General features: G+C 54.2%; 7 protein-coding genes across 7 annotated transcripts; 4 read left to right on the top strand and 3 right to left on the bottom strand.

Moving 5' to 3' along the window:
• Positions 1–1,357: 1,357 nt before the first annotated feature.
• On the bottom strand, positions 1,358–3,436 carry F5Z01DRAFT_754521 (uncharacterized protein). The gene is made up of 2 exons (XM_046267112.1): positions 3,018–3,436; positions 1,358–2,965 (listed from the first exon to the last, which is right to left on the bottom strand). The coding sequence occupies exons 1-2, from the start codon at positions 3,333–3,335 to the stop codon at positions 1,544–1,546; spliced, it is 1,740 nt and encodes a 579-aa protein (XP_046113322.1). The 5' UTR covers positions 3,336–3,436; the 3' UTR covers positions 1,358–1,543.
• A 17-nt stretch (positions 3,437–3,453) lies between these two features.
• On the top strand, positions 3,454–5,435 carry F5Z01DRAFT_669324 (uncharacterized protein). Its single transcript, XM_046264415.1, has 5 exons — positions 3,454–4,014; positions 4,069–4,759; positions 4,805–4,872; positions 4,925–5,174; positions 5,229–5,435. The coding sequence occupies exons 1-5, from the start codon at positions 3,514–3,516 to the stop codon at positions 5,327–5,329; spliced, it is 1,611 nt and encodes a 536-aa protein (XP_046113321.1). The 5' UTR covers positions 3,454–3,513; the 3' UTR covers positions 5,330–5,435.
• A 753-nt stretch (positions 5,436–6,188) lies between these two features.
• F5Z01DRAFT_669320 (uncharacterized protein) lies at positions 6,189–8,761 on the bottom strand. The gene is made up of 4 exons (XM_046264414.1): positions 8,573–8,761; positions 8,362–8,516; positions 7,787–8,314; positions 6,189–7,742 (listed from the first exon to the last, which is right to left on the bottom strand). The coding sequence occupies exons 1-4, from the start codon at positions 8,580–8,582 to the stop codon at positions 6,279–6,281; spliced, it is 2,157 nt and encodes a 718-aa protein (XP_046113320.1). The 5' UTR covers positions 8,583–8,761; the 3' UTR covers positions 6,189–6,278.
• A 1,082-nt stretch (positions 8,762–9,843) lies between these two features.
• F5Z01DRAFT_515859 (phosphoribosyltransferase-like protein) lies at positions 9,844–10,590 on the bottom strand. Its single transcript, XM_046260389.1, has one exon. The coding sequence runs from the start codon at positions 10,470–10,472 to the stop codon at positions 9,990–9,992; it is 483 nt and encodes a 160-aa protein (XP_046113319.1). The 5' UTR covers positions 10,473–10,590; the 3' UTR covers positions 9,844–9,989.
• Positions 10,591–10,707: 117 nt separating this feature from the next.
• F5Z01DRAFT_641237 (uncharacterized protein) lies at positions 10,708–11,352 on the top strand (the record flags this gene model as incomplete). The annotated part of the gene is made up of 1 exon (XM_046262571.1): positions 10,708–11,352. The coding sequence occupies one exon, from the start codon at positions 10,708–10,710 to the stop codon at positions 11,350–11,352; it is 645 nt and encodes a 214-aa protein (XP_046113318.1).
• A 2,537-nt stretch (positions 11,353–13,889) lies between these two features.
• On the top strand, positions 13,890–15,583 carry F5Z01DRAFT_515843 (uncharacterized protein). Its single transcript, XM_046260388.1, has one exon. It carries the CDS (start codon positions 13,935–13,937, stop codon positions 15,573–15,575), a length of 1,641 nt encoding a protein of 546 aa, XP_046113317.1. The 5' UTR covers positions 13,890–13,934; the 3' UTR covers positions 15,576–15,583.
• A 226-nt stretch (positions 15,584–15,809) lies between these two features.
• F5Z01DRAFT_669312 (uncharacterized protein) lies at positions 15,810–16,502 on the top strand (the record flags this gene model as incomplete). The annotated part of the gene is made up of 2 exons (XM_046264413.1): positions 15,810–16,037; positions 16,089–16,502. Coding segments are annotated over exons 1-2 (334 nt in total), but the record flags the coding sequence as incomplete, so codon positions are not given.
• Positions 16,503–17,459: the final 957 nt, after the last annotated feature.

Below are 17,459 nucleotides of genomic sequence, written 5' to 3'. Positions count from 1 at the left end.
TCATGCTGTTCTGAACACGGAGCAATCTCTTTGCTGCAAAGCTTATGGCGGAAATGGAATCCATGTATCCACACGGGTGGTCTGCTGCGTCGAATGTGCAGGCCTTCGATAATCGTATGTTCGTGTCCTGCAGCTCGAGGCTTCGATAGATGGCTATTTTTAACTGTTCCAGTGGATACCTGTTGGAGCCTATCTTCTGCCGCGCCCGGCCTCTGTGCAGGCTGTCATCCTCGGAAGAGTCGAGGGACTGCGTCTCGCCCAGGGCATCGCTGTCGTTGATGAAGTCGACGAGGCTATTGGTGCTTTGCGAGTCCACACTTCGCTGACTACTGCCTAGGGCACGTTAGCTGGTTCTTCTTAGGAACAGGCTCCTCACCAGATAGGTCAGTGCCTTCGGCGTCGCTGCCGGCCCATTCACTCGTGGAACTCATCTCACGTCGTGTTTCGCTGTACCTCAGAAAGTTTCAATATTTGCTCGGGCGATGCGTTTAAATAATTATGTACGGCCTGTCCCGATTTCGCACGTCGGTGGTGGAAAGCGGCCCGTGCCGATCTACGCGTGCCCTCGGGAGAGAAAAGCCTATTGTGGTTGTAGTTAGCTAGGCTTATAGGTACGGAGCTATGGTCCCTCTACGGGAGGATCTAACGCTCACTCACCTCTGAAACAGCCTGTGTCTTCCCATGCATAGCTCATCGACGGACGTTGTTTGATTTGGGCGGAGACCAGCCAGGAGTGGCTTCTCATCCAAGCATTCGATTCGGTTGGACAACCTTCTCCCGGAATGAGATCACAGCCCTATACATAATCGGTCTTTAGCGGCCGTCGTCCAGTTCAACAGTGGCAAGGGCATAAGTATGGACCATACTATCTAGGCGACGTGCTCATCCAGTGGCCGTCTCAGGTCTCCGCTCATCTGGATTTCCTATTGTCGGTTAGAGAGAGGAATTCATGGGCCAAGTGCGCTGACTCTTCGTGCAGCACATCCTACACTCGATAGAAAGGAGAGACCTTGTAGATAGCACGTAAGCTCGGCTACTAGGCTAAAAACTACTCTAGATGCTCTTCTTGGCGTGAATGAGTGGAGAGGAGTGAACGAACATCGCTACCCCGAGGCTCCTTACATCACGTAGGAGGATCAGCTGGGTGTTTGTATAATTCCCGCGCTTGATAGATAGGCATTGTCGCGTGTGCTGGCCGTCATATAGCAGAAAGTCACAGTACATGACTCCTTTGGGGTTTAAAATTGCTCTCTTTCTATCTAGCAGCAGGGCTCATAAGGAGGTTGCCGACATTCTGCAGGAAGAAATCTCAGGTAGCTGCATTGGATAGCAAATCGTCACTTGCATGCTAAAGCTGGACGCTAGACTGGGACGGAATGTTATATTAGCTACAATCTACGGGCGTACGCAGACGACAAATTCGTAATTGTGGCTGAATAGTGTCATTTTGCGTGGAATTTCATGCTGGTACACGTCTCACCGGCGGCGACCGCTGCTCAACACTCCCATGTTCCTCCATCGCGGTGTGTCTGGTCGCACCGCTTCATCTGCGCCTTCGCGTTGCATCGGTTCTCAACTGCTGCACTGCTTTTTCCAACTCCGGCGTAATCTTCAAATCGTTGGCTGGTAGAGTGAATATTGTGTGCAGATCGGAAACCAGAGCGTTCTCGAAACATTGCTCGGGGCTAATAAAACCTAGATCGACGGATAGAAGCATCATTTTCTGGTTTGTCAACTCACGACCTGCCTTCAGCACAGCCGTAGGGTCGCCAGCGTCAACCTGCTTGATTGTATGGAACCTTCCGTCCGAGTACGCACGGAACAGAACACGGATAGGCTCCGGTGACGGGCTTGCCTGGGCACGGCCAAGCGCGATGCTTTCCCTAGAAGAGGTGACGCTGCTGGACTCGGTGATGGGCGAAAGCCCGGCCCGTACGGACTCTACGCTTTGTTTCCTGAAGTTTCGAATGCTTTGCTCGAGTGTCAAGCGCTCTACAGGCGGAGAGCACGTTCTTGTCGGCTCTGATAGACGCTCTTCAGCCGCATTGGGGAGAGGACTCCCTTGTCTCGACGCTTCATGCTCTGAGCCGAAGAACGCATTATACTGACACCGCAGCACGAAGAAAGATGTGAGTTCCGGCCCACGCACGTCGAGCGATGCCAGGTCAGCCTGCAGGTTGCCGCGAGTGAGCAGCCCCCGGTCAAGCTGGTAGCTGTCCTTCTTCGGACGGCCGCACCTTCTGGACAGACGCTCAGTGGTATGTTTGACCACGAGGCTGGCCAGGGCGTCTTTGTGTAGGGCCGGCACCGTGTCTGTTCTGTGACAGCGCTTCGGATCGGCAATGTCGCCGGACCCTCTCTCCGTCGCATGCACATGTCTCTGTATCTCCGTGGACCGAAAACCCAGCTGCTGCGCATACTCCGCCGCCTGTACTAGAACATCGCGCGAAGCTTCGGTGATGGGTCCTGCGAGTCTCTTGTTCGATGCTGATATAGGGTTCGCCATGCCCTGGAGGTTGCCGAGCATAAATACCCATAGTTCCTGGATAGCAATGCCAGCTGCGGAGGCCGTGTCATTGCTCTCTTGTGCGCGTTCTACTGGCCTGTAACAGCCCAGCAACGCCTGACGAATCGTCTGGCCTCGCGGCGTCACGATATGGCGCATGCTGGTGGCGCAGACTTGGAGGACGTGGATGTCCTGGGAGAAGGTGCGTAGAGATGTTATAATCGTCTCGATGCTGAGAATCGCCGCGAGTATGGCGCTCCGCTCGTTTGGAGTGAAGGCGCGGAAGATGGCGCCCTGCTCCATCTGTTTGGTGATCAAGGCCGCATCGCCCGTGCAGAACCGCGGACAGCGCAAGTGCAGAGCCTGCACGTCCTCGGGCCCGAGTTTGGCTGTGGCCTCCTTGCTTCCCGCTATTCGTACCCAGAGGGCATGTGTATGGTCCAAATACGCCTTGGCTTCCTGCGTACAGCTTAGTCGGGGCGGACGCCACTCAGAAAGGCGGGCAAGGTACCTCATCAGCCTTGGCTGTTAAAAGCTTGTGTATAGTACTGATGAGTAGCCCCGACCGCATACCGGGTATATCGAGAAGAGGGCCGAGGGCCTCCTTCAAAAGGGTATTCTTCAGCAGACCGCGGACGCAGCGCCGTGCGTGGTCGGATGACAGACTGTTCTTCTGTGTCTGCCACGCCGCAAGAGCGCGCGCGTCGTCTTTCCTATCCTCGAGCCGCAGTCTACAGTAGACCTCGGCATTGCGTGTAGCTTGATCACGTAAAGCGTGCATTGGAGATGCTCCTCTTCTGCCACCATGGAACGACCGAAGCGCAGACATTCGATCGTATATAGATACATGGGGCCGTGAAACCCATTTCCCGTCGAGACGTGGGGCTTTGCCTGGAAGTGGCTGGCGCAGTCCAGTTTCGACTGCAGAGCTTCCTCTTTAAGATAGGCCTTGATAGAACTTTGTGACGTGCCCTCCTTGTCGACCACCACGGAGAGGAGGGGAGAATATGATCCACAAAGTCAGCCCACCGGCACTCTACGCAATCTGTACCGGTCTGTTCTTCACATCACTCTTTGTTATCAGCTGCATCCTGCCTCTTCTGCGTCGCGGTCTTAGACTCCTGCTCTTACAGATCCGGAAGCTCGTTTTTCATCGATTCACCATCGGTCGCCATTCTCTCATAGGGCCGTGGACTGTGTGGTTCACCCTGACGCACGTGGTGTACGTCGCAAGCAACGTGGCAGGCCTCTGCGTCGGGGCCCAGTCGACAAGCTTGTATATGTCGCGAGCAGGACAGCTCGCTCTCGTGAACGCGGCGCCACTGCTTCTTTCCATGCACCTGAGCTTCTTGGCTGACCTTTTCGGCCTTCGACTGAGGACGTTTTTGCTTGTACATCGGGCCTGCGGTCTCATGACCACAGCGCATGTCGTTTTGCATAGCATTGTTGTCGTAGCGCGCGGCGTCTCCATGGAAAGGAACAACTCGGTTGATGTGTATCCCGTAACAGTTAGTGACCTGGTGGAATTGGGACGGACTACGGCTGACGAGCACGCATTGTAGGCCGCCGGTCTTCTGCTCCTGTCAACATTGATCGGTCCTATCCTGCGCCGGCGGTACTACGAGCTTTTCGTACGGCTGCACCAAGCACTGGCTGGCGGCGTGGCGGCGGGTACGGTCATGCACCTACGGGCGGTAGCATGGTCTCGATGGCCGTTCATGTATGCGTATGGGGGCCTCATCACTGCGCTCACGTTATTTCAACTGGGACACACCATCCTCTACAACAAGCAGCTAGGGCTACCACTGCCGCGTATCGACGTCACAAGCAGTCACGGCACCGTCAAGGCAACGATCACGGTGTCCAGGCCGCTAGTCATCGACGCGGGCCAGTACGTCAATATCTGGGTTCCTTCAGTATCCCTGTTCTCGAGCCACCCATTCACCATCACATCCTGGTCGCCAGACCCAGTCCGGCGGTTCGAGCTGTTCATCCAGCGGCGACAAGGGTTCACTAGCCGCCTCCATGACCGGGCCGAGCTACACAGAGACATATCCGTCCAGTCGAGGATGCTGTTCAGTGGCCCTCACGGCTCAAGCCTGCGGGTCTGGGACTTTGAGCATGTTCTCTTCTTCGTGCAGGATTTTGGGATCGCGGCCGCTCTTCCACACCTCCAAAAGCTCGTGCATGGACGAGCGCGGGGCCAGCGCAAGACAAGGCGCGTTCACGTACTATGGCATGTCAACAACATTGGTATGAGGCGTGCTGTGACGTTGGGTGCCTCGCTGACTACTGCAGACGCACGGCAGGCTGTCACGCCGACCATCAATGATCTATTTCACGCAGACGGCGCAGGAGAAAGCTATGTACGTTGACCACATATCCGAGGAAAGCAGCTGACAGACGCCTTGCGAGCAGATCTTCCATGTGTCTATTTACAACGGCATTGAAATGGAAACAGAGACTTCGAGCCACGGACGCTTCACGATCCACCCAGGGGTGCCTAACGTCTGGGAGATCCTCAGCACGGAAGCTAATTTAAGAGAACAGCAGGTGGCAGAGGGCCGGACGACCACCGACGCGGTGCAAGAAAGCTCGGCGCTAGACACACCCCGAACCGGTATGGGGAATCATAGCACGGGTAACAACGAGCGGACCCTGGTAGTTGGCGAGTCAATTCTGATCCTCGGCCCTGCGTAGTGACTATGCTAACAGCGTTTAGTCTCGGCCAAGGGAGCGTTGCGTGACGAGGTCCGCCTCTCTCTCCGCGGATTCCTTTCAAGGGGGTTCGAGTTACAAGATCTTGATTTTCAGCCTGTTTGATACTGTGGGTGGTTATCAGGCAGATTTAACTAGTATTCGCGCAGCTTCATACGGCATGACTATAGACGCTTTGCCAAGTCGCGCTTCAATGTAGCATGCCGTAGCACGAGATCAGTCACAGTGAAACAGTACCTCGAGCATGCTTTGCAAATGGACAAGAATGATAATTATACCGGTAGCTGTGCGTCATGCTCGAACAGCCGCGAATCTCGCTAGCTTTGTGTGCTTCGAGGGCCGATAGTCGCGTTTCGAGCGCAACTTACCATGAGACTAGACTCAGGGCCGACTCAAACAACCATCCTAATGTCACCACAATCCAGGAGCAATGCACGCCTGCCATACCGCCACGGTAGGGCATCGAAGGCGGTGAGGAAAGCATGGGTTTGGAAATCATGAGAGAACCAAGACAAGTTTCAATACTTGGTGTCCATAACGACGGAGACGTGTGATCGGGGAGCCATTTCTAAGAAGCTCGAGCTTACCCGACACTACGCAATTCGTGAGACGTGCACTTGACACCGAACTATTGGGTCTCTAACGAATCTCTTAGACTACAACTATCGCAAAACCTGCGTCTGTGCTCTCAAGTTTACGCATGGGGGGGAGTTAGAAGTCAAATAACATGGCGTTGCGCTGCTGTTGCCTTATGCCTTCGATTGTCGAGAACAGAACCCGCTTGGACTCCATAGTTTCCAGTAACAGATGTCCTCGTGGGTTTTAAGTGCTTCTTCTAGATGCTTTTGATTTGCTAGTAACTCCGGGCTTGGTGATTTGTTAATGCCACATAGTAGCGTGGCAGTATTGCGACTGCCAGGCCACTGTCTCCGAGCACAGGCACCCCATTCAACGATTAGAGATGGTTGGAATCGATTCTCATCACTGCTACTGTTGTGGCTATGCCCCTTTGGACTATGCAAAGACAATGACGAGAGGGATCATAGCAAGATATTCAAGTCCAACGTGTCGGTTCTATGTCTCCTTTCATCCGACGCCTAGGCATAGCATGACCATCTATCCAGCGCTGAGTTCTTGAGCCACGCGTATCCGCTGATAGGCGTAGATCAGAAGCGCCAGGCTTGAAGCCAGCCCGCCTTCCAAATTGGAAAGGAAAGCTCGTGGTGTTGATCGAGCTGAAGAGGGAAATATTGTCAATATCGTTTCCGTTTCTGTTGTCAGTGCTGCTTAATCGGTGCGTTGTTGCAATGTCGAGATAATCCTTCCTGTCAGCAAATAGCGCAAGGTATTTTCCTAAGTTCTCCGTGGAGCCGTCTTCCAGGAGCACCGTCCCCGCTTTGTCCACAGGGTAAAGCTGCGCCAGCTCGTTGGAAGTAACCAGCGACCAATCTGGTAGTTTGTAACGGTCAAGAGAACAATCCCTCGACTGTGTAGCATCCATAGTAGTTTGTAGACCAGCTGTCCTCATATGAGCATGTAGGTCGGTTGACGGGACGAATATTCCACTCAGACCTAGCGGTCCCTTGATCTCGTACTTGTCCGTTGACTGCAAAGCTGGTTCCAGAGCTGGGGCGAACCGAATTAGCCGATTGAGATTTGCTAACCCATAACGTGAATGGTAAGGGACTTTGAGAGTCAAGAGAATCGAGAGCGGAGACCGAGATCCTCGAATATGAGACTCTGGAAGCTCATCTGCCAACGCCTTGCCATAGGTGCAGCCATATTTGCATTCCAAATGGGTTTCGAAAACATGGTAATCAGCAATGCTTATTTGCCCGTCACGCTCGGCTTTGGAAAGCAGGTCCTCCATCTTCCTCTGGAGTCCGATGATTTTGGAATCGTGAGCAGCGATTGGGTAGAGGGCAACTGCGGCAAAGCGCAGGTAGCTCCTGACATCGTCTGCGTCCAAGTAGCTGGTCCTTGAAACGGAGGTGAAGCGAATGCTAAAAGACCTGCTAACCTTGATTGTATCCCAAGACTTGGCTCCTTGAGTTGAACCTAACTGAAGTTTCTCGTAGATTTCTTTCACCGAAATGTCCCAAGCATGCCTCGTGTCGATGAAACGGGCCCAAAGGTCTCCAAGGTATTTGCTTCCAAGCCAGGAAGGAGGGACATCCTTCCCCCCGATGAATTCGTGGAGAAGCTGAAAGATCTGGCGACAATCAGATATGGCATCGCGATAATCCCTTGAAAACTTCGAGAACTCAGTGATTACCACATCACACAGATCAGGATTGTCTGTAATGCAGATAGTGTCGAGATCGATGTTTCTGTGATAAATCCCGCTGCAGTGTAGCGCATGGACAAGCCTCAGAAGATTATAGAATACCCTCCGCCCAAGACTTTCTGTCTGGGAACACGACCGCAAAGGTACGATGTCGTCTCGCAAAGGACTCAAGAGATACGCGTGTCCATAATGTTCGCGTACGTCTTCATCGATCACGAAGGAGTCAGAAATCTGAAGTTGTGAGCAAAACCAACGAAGCTTACAAGGGTACTCACGGGCAATTCCTGAAGCAATCGTGTGCGTGCTCGAAGACTATCAACTTCAGAAAGGGGATACCTTCGAGCAAGAAACATTGTGCATGTCCATGGATCTAAGGCGAGGTATTCCCGTGGGCCGGGGCTCACGCACATAGACTTGTCGAAGATATACAACCGATCTGGAGGATCTGCGTGCCCAGGTGTACTCAAGGTGCTGGTGGAAGAAATAGACCTCTGGGTCAAATCCCACTGGCTTGGCAAGTCCTCAAACCAGACAAGTTCCCCAGAATCGCGAGGAGACCGGCAGTAGATCTCAAGTCTGAGACCTTCGCCGGATTCGTCTGCCCATTCCACATGGTTCGCTTCATGAGGGTGTAGTGCCATACCTGGCATGTCGCGCTCGAGTGGAGTGTCTTTGTGCACCACTAATGATGAACCGAATGTTCGTATAATCCAATGCCCATTTTTTAGCCCGAGGATGAGTTCACATCGAGAGACACTGCGGTCTTCCCCAAGCCATATGTCGGCGAAGCGCTGTGGGGCGCGCTGCTTTGTGAGCTTCTGATTAAGACGAGCAAAGCGCGAAAACTCACCTTCTGACGCTTCCTGGGCGTCTCGACCTCATCGTCGTCGTTGTTATCAGTGCTCTCGCGAGCGTTGGTCTTCTTGGCGGCCTGCTCGGCGGCCAGCCGCCGAGCTTCCGCCACCTGGGCGCGGGTCTGCTGAAGGCGTTGATGGGATGTTGAAGCTGCTCACACACGTTAGCAAAGCTCGAAACTCAAACAAAGAGCATAGCAAACATACCGGCAGGCATAATGAAAGCGATGTACGGAGGAACATCAAATTCCGGCCTTTGGCAGGGGAAGGTGACTCCTTTATGCACTTTCGGCCTCTGACCTCAACGCTCTGAAAGCATTGTTCAAGTCACGAATAAGCCTATTGAGGCTTCAACACATACTCACGAACAATAGCAATTGAGGGCATCACCACATCACTAACGCCACCTACAGGACCCAACAACATCAGACCAACTCCACAAGAGCACTACAATCATTACAGCAACGCTCTAACCCCTCAAATCAAGCAGAGATCTCACCTTGGAGCCCCACCTATTGGCAACAACAATGACACTTGCGTGGTCAATTGACCACACAAGTGGGGGGTGTGTGATGATGAGCCCACCTTACAGCGACGCTAGGCTCGTTTGAGATTCTGCCATTAGCGGTGAGAATGACGAGACAGGAAGTGTAAGATCCTGAAATGGTGAGACCAGAAGGAACAGATCCGGAACACAGGAATTGATGAAGGAAAGCTCTGGGAGAGCAGATTCATGCAATCGAGAACGCATAAAACAGAGCCTCAACGGCTATCTCTTTTGTAATAATACAAGGCACTTGAACAACCTTCTCCACAGCGCATCACAACAGTTTTGTTGTTTCGGATTCGAGGAAGATATGGAGCAATATCGGAAAAAGGCATTGGTTTTGTACAGTATTCTTAAACATCTCAGCTTCTTTCAGTATGCTTTCGTCCAATCGTACCAGCTTGATAGGTCCAGGCCGTGGCTCGTGTACTTCAGCATGGGACTAATGTTGGCTTTGAATTGCCCCATCTGGATGCCACAGCGAGATGGTTGACGGCGTGCATGCAATGGCCTGTGGGCTTGTAGGTACACACTAGGGGATCTAGCCAGGTTTGGCGGACCTGGGTGAAAGCCGAGCGACGATGTGATGGTATGGTGGGGCCAGCAATGGTAGTAAGGGCGGGCAGATCTTTCGTAGTGCTATTATTGTGTGACGTTCGGGTCGGACTAACTACAGGGTAGGGTAGATATGAGGTCGGTTTATTGCTGCGTGGCGGCATTTGAAAATTGCGTACATTGGAAAGTGTAGCGTCGCTTATATGCGGGGTTCGTTCGCAGCCGCTTTACCTTATATCCCACCGTATCGGTAGTCATTGGCTTCTCACGATGGCGGGCATGGGATTCGCAGGGTAGGTAGAATTGTAGGGATTAACTAACTTCGATGCGCCCACGTCACTTCCATTATTGCCTTCCTGATGCCAGAGACAGATCACTCATTGACGCGAATAAGTACACCTTCCGAAAAACCTGTAAAATTTCGCAGAGAAGCGAAATCGTGATATTGGTCCCGCCCAGGGCGTGCGCTAGTTCTTATTCGCCGTCGACGACTGACCGATCCAGGATTCTCTTCTTTCTTTCTCAAGCACCACCCAAGACTAAAAGACTCTGAATTTTGATTCCTCCAAAGCCTAGGCGGCGCAATAGGTCTCGGCCACGATGAAACGGGAACTTGGCCACGACCATGCCGTCGACATCCTCCGCATCGACTCCAGCTTTGCGCAAGAGCTGTAACACCGCAAAAAGCGTATTTCCCATGGTAAGAACATCATCGACCACCACCACTGACGCGCCTCTGCAGACCACATCACGTTCCATCTCAATCCGCTTCTCTCTTACTTTTCTGGATGACGAGATATGCGATGAGTACTTGGTGACAGAAAAAGTGGGTGGGGGAAGCTTGCCGGCTTCGCGAATCAGCGCCAGTAGCACACCGACGTGCGCAGCCAACGCCGAGGCGTAGACAAGGCCGCCGATCTCACTGCAGGCCGTCGAGGACGTGGCGGAAGTCAACGCCCGTACGGGGAAGTTGGGCACCGGGCGAACCGTACAACACCCCATCATTCTCGCTGGGGATCTCGCAGGATATCAAGTTGAGGCTTGGATCCGTCACTGCCCCTGTTCTTGCAGTTGGCAGTTGCGTGAGGGCTCCCCCACGGGCCAGGCCACCCATGACCGGCGACCTCGCTGTGTGGCAGCCACAGTCCGAGAGGGTGATGGCTCAGCCAGCTTGTGGCTTGGCGGCCGACTTTGCCAAGCACACTGCGACTTCCGCCAGGACTAGAGTTGAGAGTGTGTGATGGCTCCGCCATCGCGGTGGACACCTGCCTGGGGTATTCTTGTCGTGTGGCAGCCATCACAGAGGACGAGAGTCGAGTGTCAGTATAATGCCTTCTTCGGCTCAGAGCATGAAGCGTCGAGACAATGGAGTCCTCTCCCCAATGTGGCCGAAGAGCGTCTATCAGAGCCGACAAGAACGTGCTCTCCGCCTATAGAGCGCTTGACACTCGAGCAAAGCATTCAAAACTTCAGGAAACAAAGTGTAGAATCCGTACGGGCGGGGCTTTCGCCCATCACCGAGTCCAGCAGCGTCGCCTCTTCTAGGGACAGCATCGCGCCTGGCCGTGCCCAGGCAAGCCCGTCACCGGAGCCTATCCGTGTTCAGTTCCGTGCGTACTCGGACGGGAGGTTCCATACAATCAAGCAGGTTGACGCTGGCGACCCTACGGCTGTGCTGAAGGCGGGTCGTGAGTTGACAAACCAGAAAATGATGCTTCTATCCGTCGATCTAGGTTTTATTAGCCCCGAGCAATGTTTCGAGAACGCTCTGGTCTCCGATCTGCACACAATATTCACGCTGCCGGCCAACGATTTGAAGATTACGCCTGAGTTGGAGAAAGCAGTGCAGCAGTTGAGAATCGATGCAACGCGAAGGCGTAGATGAAGCGGTACGACTAGATACACCGCGATGGGGGAACATGGGAGCGTTGAGCAGCGGTCGCCGCTGGTGGGACGTGTACTAGCATGAAATTCTATCTAGAGTGACGCCACTCAGCTACGATTACGAATTTTTCGTCTGCGTACGCCCGTAGATTGTAGCTAGTATAACATTCCGTACCAATCTAGCGTCTAGCTTTAGCATGCAAGTGACGATTCGCCGTCTAATGGTGTATCTAGCTGAGATTTCTTCCTGCAGAATGTCGGCAACCTCCTTATGAACCATGCTGTTAGATAGAAAGAGAGCAAGCTTAAACCCCATAGGAGTCTTGTAATGTGACTTTCTGCAATATGACGCCCAGCACACGCGACAATGCCTCTTCATCAAGCGCGGGAAGTATACAAAAAGCTACTCACACCCAGCTGATCCTCCTACGTGGTGTAAGAAGCCTCGGGGTAGCGATATTCGTACACTCTCCACTCATTCACGCCAAGAAGAGCATCTAGAGTAGTTTTCAGCCTAGTAGCCGAGCTTACGTGCTATCTACAAGGCATCTCCTTTCTGTTGAGTGTAGGATGTGCTGCACGAAGAGTCAGCGCACTTGGCCCATGAATTCCTCTCTCTCACTGACAACAGGGAATCTAGATGAGCGGAGACCTGAAACGGCCACTAGATGATCACGTCGCCTGGATAGTATGGTCCGTAGTTATGCCCTTGCCACTGTTGAACTGGACGACGGCCGCTACAGACCGATTATGTATAGGGCTGTGGTCTCATTCCGGGAGAAGGTTGTCCAACCGAATCGAATGCTTGGATGAGAAGCCACTCCTGGCTGTTCTCCGCCCGAAATCAAGCAACTTCCGTTGAGGAGCCATGCATGGGAAGACACAGGCTGTTCCAGAGATGAGTGAGCGTTAGATGCCCCCGTAGAGGGACCATAGCTCCGTACCCGTAAGCCTGGCTAACTACAACCACAATAGGCTTTTCTCTCCCGAGGCCACACGTAGATCGGTACGGGCCGCTTTCCACCACCGACGTGCGAAATTGGGACAGGCCGTACATAATTATTTAAACGCATCGCCCGAGCAAAATTGACACTTTCTGAGGTACGGCGAGACACGACGTGAGATGAGTTCCACGAGTGAATGGGCCGGCAGCGACGCCGAAGGCACTGACCTATCTGGTGAGGAGCCTGTTCCTAAGAAGAACCACCTAACGTGCCCTAGGCAGTAGTCAGCGAAGTGTGGACTCGCAAAGCACCAATAGCCTCGTCGACTCCATCAACGACAGCGATGCCCTGGGCGAGACGCAGTCCCTCGACTCTTCCGAGGACGACAGCCTGTATAGAGGCCGGGCGCGGCAGAAGATAAGCTCCAACAGGTATCCACTGGAACAGTTAAAAATAGCCATCTACCGAAGCCTCGAGCTGCAGGACACGATTATACGATTATCGAAGGCCTGCAGATTCGACGCAGCGGACCACCCGTGTGGATACATGGATTCCATTTCCGCCATAAGCTTTGCAGCAAAGAGATTGCTCCGTGTTCAGAACAGCATGATTCTTGGTATTGAGAAAGCCGCCGGTCGGAGAGAGAAATACTTTGGCCCGGAATCTGGGGGTGGGGCACCTATCTTGGACAATAGAGACGGACAGGATGACGGCGACTAGCGTCGGTGAGCACCATGCACCCGCCGTTTCCAGCTGCAGATGCGAAGAGAATAGACATACAACTTCATTGGCTGCTCAAAGACGCCTTAGGGAAGAAGCAGTGGTGCAAATGACGCGGAGGGCCATGTCCTGTTTCCACTGCTGCTCGCCGTGTTTGCCTCGCCTCGGGCGGGACAGCTCTGCAAGCAGCCGGCCGTCGTACGGACCCCTGCCGCGCCGAACCCGAAAAAGCAACGTATGGGGTTTGGTTACGCGAGGCCAGGGGTGGATTCGGGGAAGTGCTGCTTTACCACGCCAGTGCGTGTTGGGTTGGTGGCATATGTGATCACAGTGGTTGAGATGGCTCGTCCAGGTGGCCTACGCGGGTGGCCTACGCGGGTGGCCTACGCGGGTGGCCTCCAGATACCATGGGTCGTTGCATGAGTTGATTCGAGTGTTGTACTACGTGACAGCTATTAGTGCCGTTGAGAGTAATGTGTTGAGGGGACGGGGATTCGTGGGGAGACCGTGCAGTGCGGTTACTTATCGTACATGGTGAGATGACGATGGCGAGTTACGGAGACGCACGGCACAATGCTGGAGCTCGCCGACGTGCATACAAAATATAGCTCTATTCCGCTACGGAAGCACAGGATTCCAGGTTATCTGCGGCCTGCTGATCACATTTGTGTAACGAAGGCGTTCTCGTGTTGCGTGTACCAGCAACACAACATCAAGTGATGTAGGCCGCCGTTGCAAACAATGCATGGCCCAAGGGGGCCACAATTCGCGCTGCGCAAAGTCAGGGGCGAAGACATGGGGCAGACTGTGGCCACCACCAACCATTCCACCGAAAGTGTACATAAGGCCGCCTTTGGCCCATTCCGTCTGTCCCGTTCTGCTTCACCCTTTCCACTCGCCTCAATCCACTACATACCCCATGCTTACCACAGAAGAGGGACGTCCGCCGAAGTCGCCCGCCATGGATGCCGCACAAGCCAAGGAGACAGCCGACAGCATGCTGGAGGATCCTCCACTCATACTCGAACTCATGAAGGCGGTGGCTTCATTCATCAGCGTGGGCCAGAAGGAAGCAAGTGGTTACCCGTTTCTCTCCCAATCCCTTTCCAAGATGGCCTCAGAGTGCGACAGTGTCATATCGATGTTGCAAAAATTTGTGTCGCCTCATCTCATGGACGTCGCACTACAGACTCCCCCTGACTCGACGTCACCAACGCCTCGGGCCCCAGGACCACCACGCATTCCGATGTTCGATCTTCTTCCTCCGCTACGACTAAGTACTGGCCACTTTGACACGGAGGGGCCCGCGCCCTACAACGGAAGTCGGGATAGCGGAAGCCACAACCTCGGATCGACCAGTCAACTATCCACTGCAACAAGACCAGTCGAGTTTCCCGGTGACGAAGAACCGCACCTCACACAGAACCAGCCCGGCGAGGAATGGCAGACCGTCGGACAGGCGTCGCATACCGTCATGCCCTTGTTGGGGGGGGACTGGCTATCCACTCCTAGTGGTGATGAGATGGTCGGAGAGCTATCCCGTCTTCCGCTGGCATCATCTTCCAGAAGCGAAGAGACTTCCTCTCAACTAACTACCAGCTGCATCCCCTTCCCAGAATGCCTTGGTACTGTCTTTACGCCAACAACAAGGAATGATGCTCTCCTTGAGGGCTACTCCAGCTCTTTCCATACCAACGGCACGGACCAGTCTGACATGTTCTTCGGTGCACAAATTCTCGAAGAGCAGCTGCAGGCACTATGCAGAACGGATCCGGGGCAGCACGTGTCGTTTCTCGAATGCACGACTCCCATCTCACCATGTCGGCAACACGGCACTAGCACGCCGATCCTGTCAGGACTTGAAGGAGCTACGGGCGGTTGCCTGAGTGATTCATACGCCCAGCCGACAATGCCTTTGGAGCCAATGACTCTTCCCGAAGCGAATCCCCTCACCAGAGCTGCGCCGGACACCTGCTGCCCTGCCGATCTCACAGTGGTACCGCCAGACCCCGAGACAGACCTGGCGAATACGGCCGTCCCAACGACAGAGACCGGTGATACGGAGACAGCATCCACGTGCGTCAGTGCCGACGCCGAGGAGCAGGCCAACCTGAGCCAGCCACGGCAGGGTGACACGCGCGCTGATTTCTCGGCAACGGAGACCGCTACGAAGCGCAAAAGACCGAGCGACAGGGACGACCCGTTCCCCAAGCGCCGAAAGGTTCTACTCGAGGCAGTCGAGGTCAAGCTGACTGTGAATGCGCCATCCTACCTCTTGGGTGCGGATCACTGCTCTTGGGTGCATCAGACGACGGGGGAAAGCTCTGTAGTAGCGTTCAACGATTTGCAAGAGACTTCGCGGGTGGGAGTGCGCGTGTGCGACGTGCCTTCGGACCAAAAGAATCAAACCATCTGGTTGCAGCCCGACATCGGAAAGAGACAGTGGAAGTGGCGAGGTAGGGGTGAGGGAGGCAGGTCGTTGGGTGTAGCCATACTCACCCTTAGTCGCCTAGTGCAGACACCAGGAAGGGGTCCGTTTGAGGGTACCTATCTTTCGTAGAAAAAGTGGCTATTTTATTGTGTTCACCGAAGGGATTATTGCACATTGTTTAAAACACCTTGCATACAAGTCCTCGACACCTAGGGACCAGCCCACGTTCTTTACTCTATGTGCTATTTGCACTCTCACAGTTATGCTTGTACGCTTGCCTCGACACTTCAACTTGACGCTCTCGTAGTAGCCACGCCGAGCTGCCATGAAGCGGACAGTACAGCTCGAGGTGTGTATCGTATTCACAAGCCCCTTGGGCCTAGCAGGGGTGGCGCACGGAGGGGATATATGTTACAGGTCTCGCCTCACAGCCGCATCCCTCTTTCTCACCGGCACGCTGACACAGCTTACGAACCCTTTTGTCCCTTCTCACTGTCATCGCATGGTGAGATGTTTCTGCGACGAAGGTGCGGCTCCTGCAGCAAGAGGCTCTCGAGGGGTCCGAAATGGCGGCTCAGCGGTTTGGGTCTTGTACGTACGCTCGCTGCCTTTGTCAGCCAAGCTTTCTCTAACGTGTCCCAGCTCTACTGTCACCAGTGCGTGGCGGCAAAGCGCCAGCGGAGGGTGAAACAGTCCTGGATCAGACAGTACGACTGGGATGACGAGACATGCCAAATATGCTTCCGGGGCGGGCTCGCGTGCTCGCCAGCCTTTACACCCTGCGGCCACTGCTATTGCGAGAGTTGCCTAATGCTATGGCTTGACTCAGGCAATGGGTGTCCAACGTGTAGGGCTGCGTTTCCCCGGAGTGAGGTACTCAAGGGCGATTATGTGATGGTTCATGTGCTATAGGGGCAGGAACGTGTGGAAGCGGTGGATCCCTCCTTTCGAGTTGTCCGGACCTTGTGTGCACCGTATCACGGTACAATCTACGGCCGTGGTGATAACCGTATCTCACTCGTGACCTACGCTGTGTCTGCACAGGCCGAATCACAGGCGCAGGTGGTCCGGCTACATCTAGCTCGGCCAATCATTCAGCATCTTATGTATGATTCCGTACAGTATTCATCTGTGACTCTAGAAGTCCTCCCACCGAACTGACCCCAGCTGCAATGTGAGACGATCTGAACCCAGGTTCACCGGAAAAGAATCCACTATGCTGTTTTCGTGGGCCACTCCCACAGCTGTCTGCGCGGTTGCCCCCTTATGGTGAGATCTGCAGCGAACGGACGCAAGGCATGTGGCCGGTTGGGACTTGACCCTACCCCTACCGGCCGGAAAAGCCGTTTCATCCCACAGCCCCACGACATACCCTGGTCCTGAAGCTGGGTGGCAGGGCGGCAGCATCTGGCCCACCCACACTTTCCGCCGCCTTAGTCCTGTTAAGCAGACACCTAGGTCGCCACCGTGCATCTCTGCGCTTTGCGACTCCCGTCGTCCAGAAGTAGACGTGGACATTTATCACGCTCATCCTGTCTGTCGCTCGTTTCGCGCAGGACCATCGCCAGTATTAAACATGGGCGCGAGCATCGGGTTGAAGTTCGCCGTCCCTCGTTCCTCTCCGTGGAGTCGTGGTAGTTGATATCGTTACCTCTCCTTCCCATCGATATGAACAACCAATTTGGTCCCCCGGGAAACGCAGGCTTCGAATCATGGCGCCGAAGACCCGAACCTATTAGTCCTAATCGAGCACCCTCAGCGGCCGAACAGCTGTTGCACCAAGTCAATAGCCAGCCATGGCAGCGGGGCAGCTACGGTCCACCGAGCATGGACTATCCTCGGACAAGCCTGCGTGCTCCAAGCTCCCTGTCTGTCAAAGCAATAGTCCGTCCTCGCAGAGCACGCCAGCTGACCACCCTGCATAGACCAACCCATGGTGGTACACCGCACGCCTGGCAGGAGGAGAACGAGAGACTCAAAAACGAGTACGTCACCGCAAGCGTCTGTGTTTCC

Source organism: Emericellopsis atlantica (genome assembly GCF_019669845.1).
Source record: "Emericellopsis atlantica unplaced genomic scaffold F5Z01scaffold_74, whole genome shotgun sequence".
NCBI lineage: Eukaryota > Fungi > Ascomycota > Sordariomycetes > Hypocreales > Bionectriaceae > Emericellopsis > Emericellopsis atlantica.
Note: the sequence above shows the minus strand (reverse complement) of the source record. Positions and strands in the feature narration are given on the sequence as shown.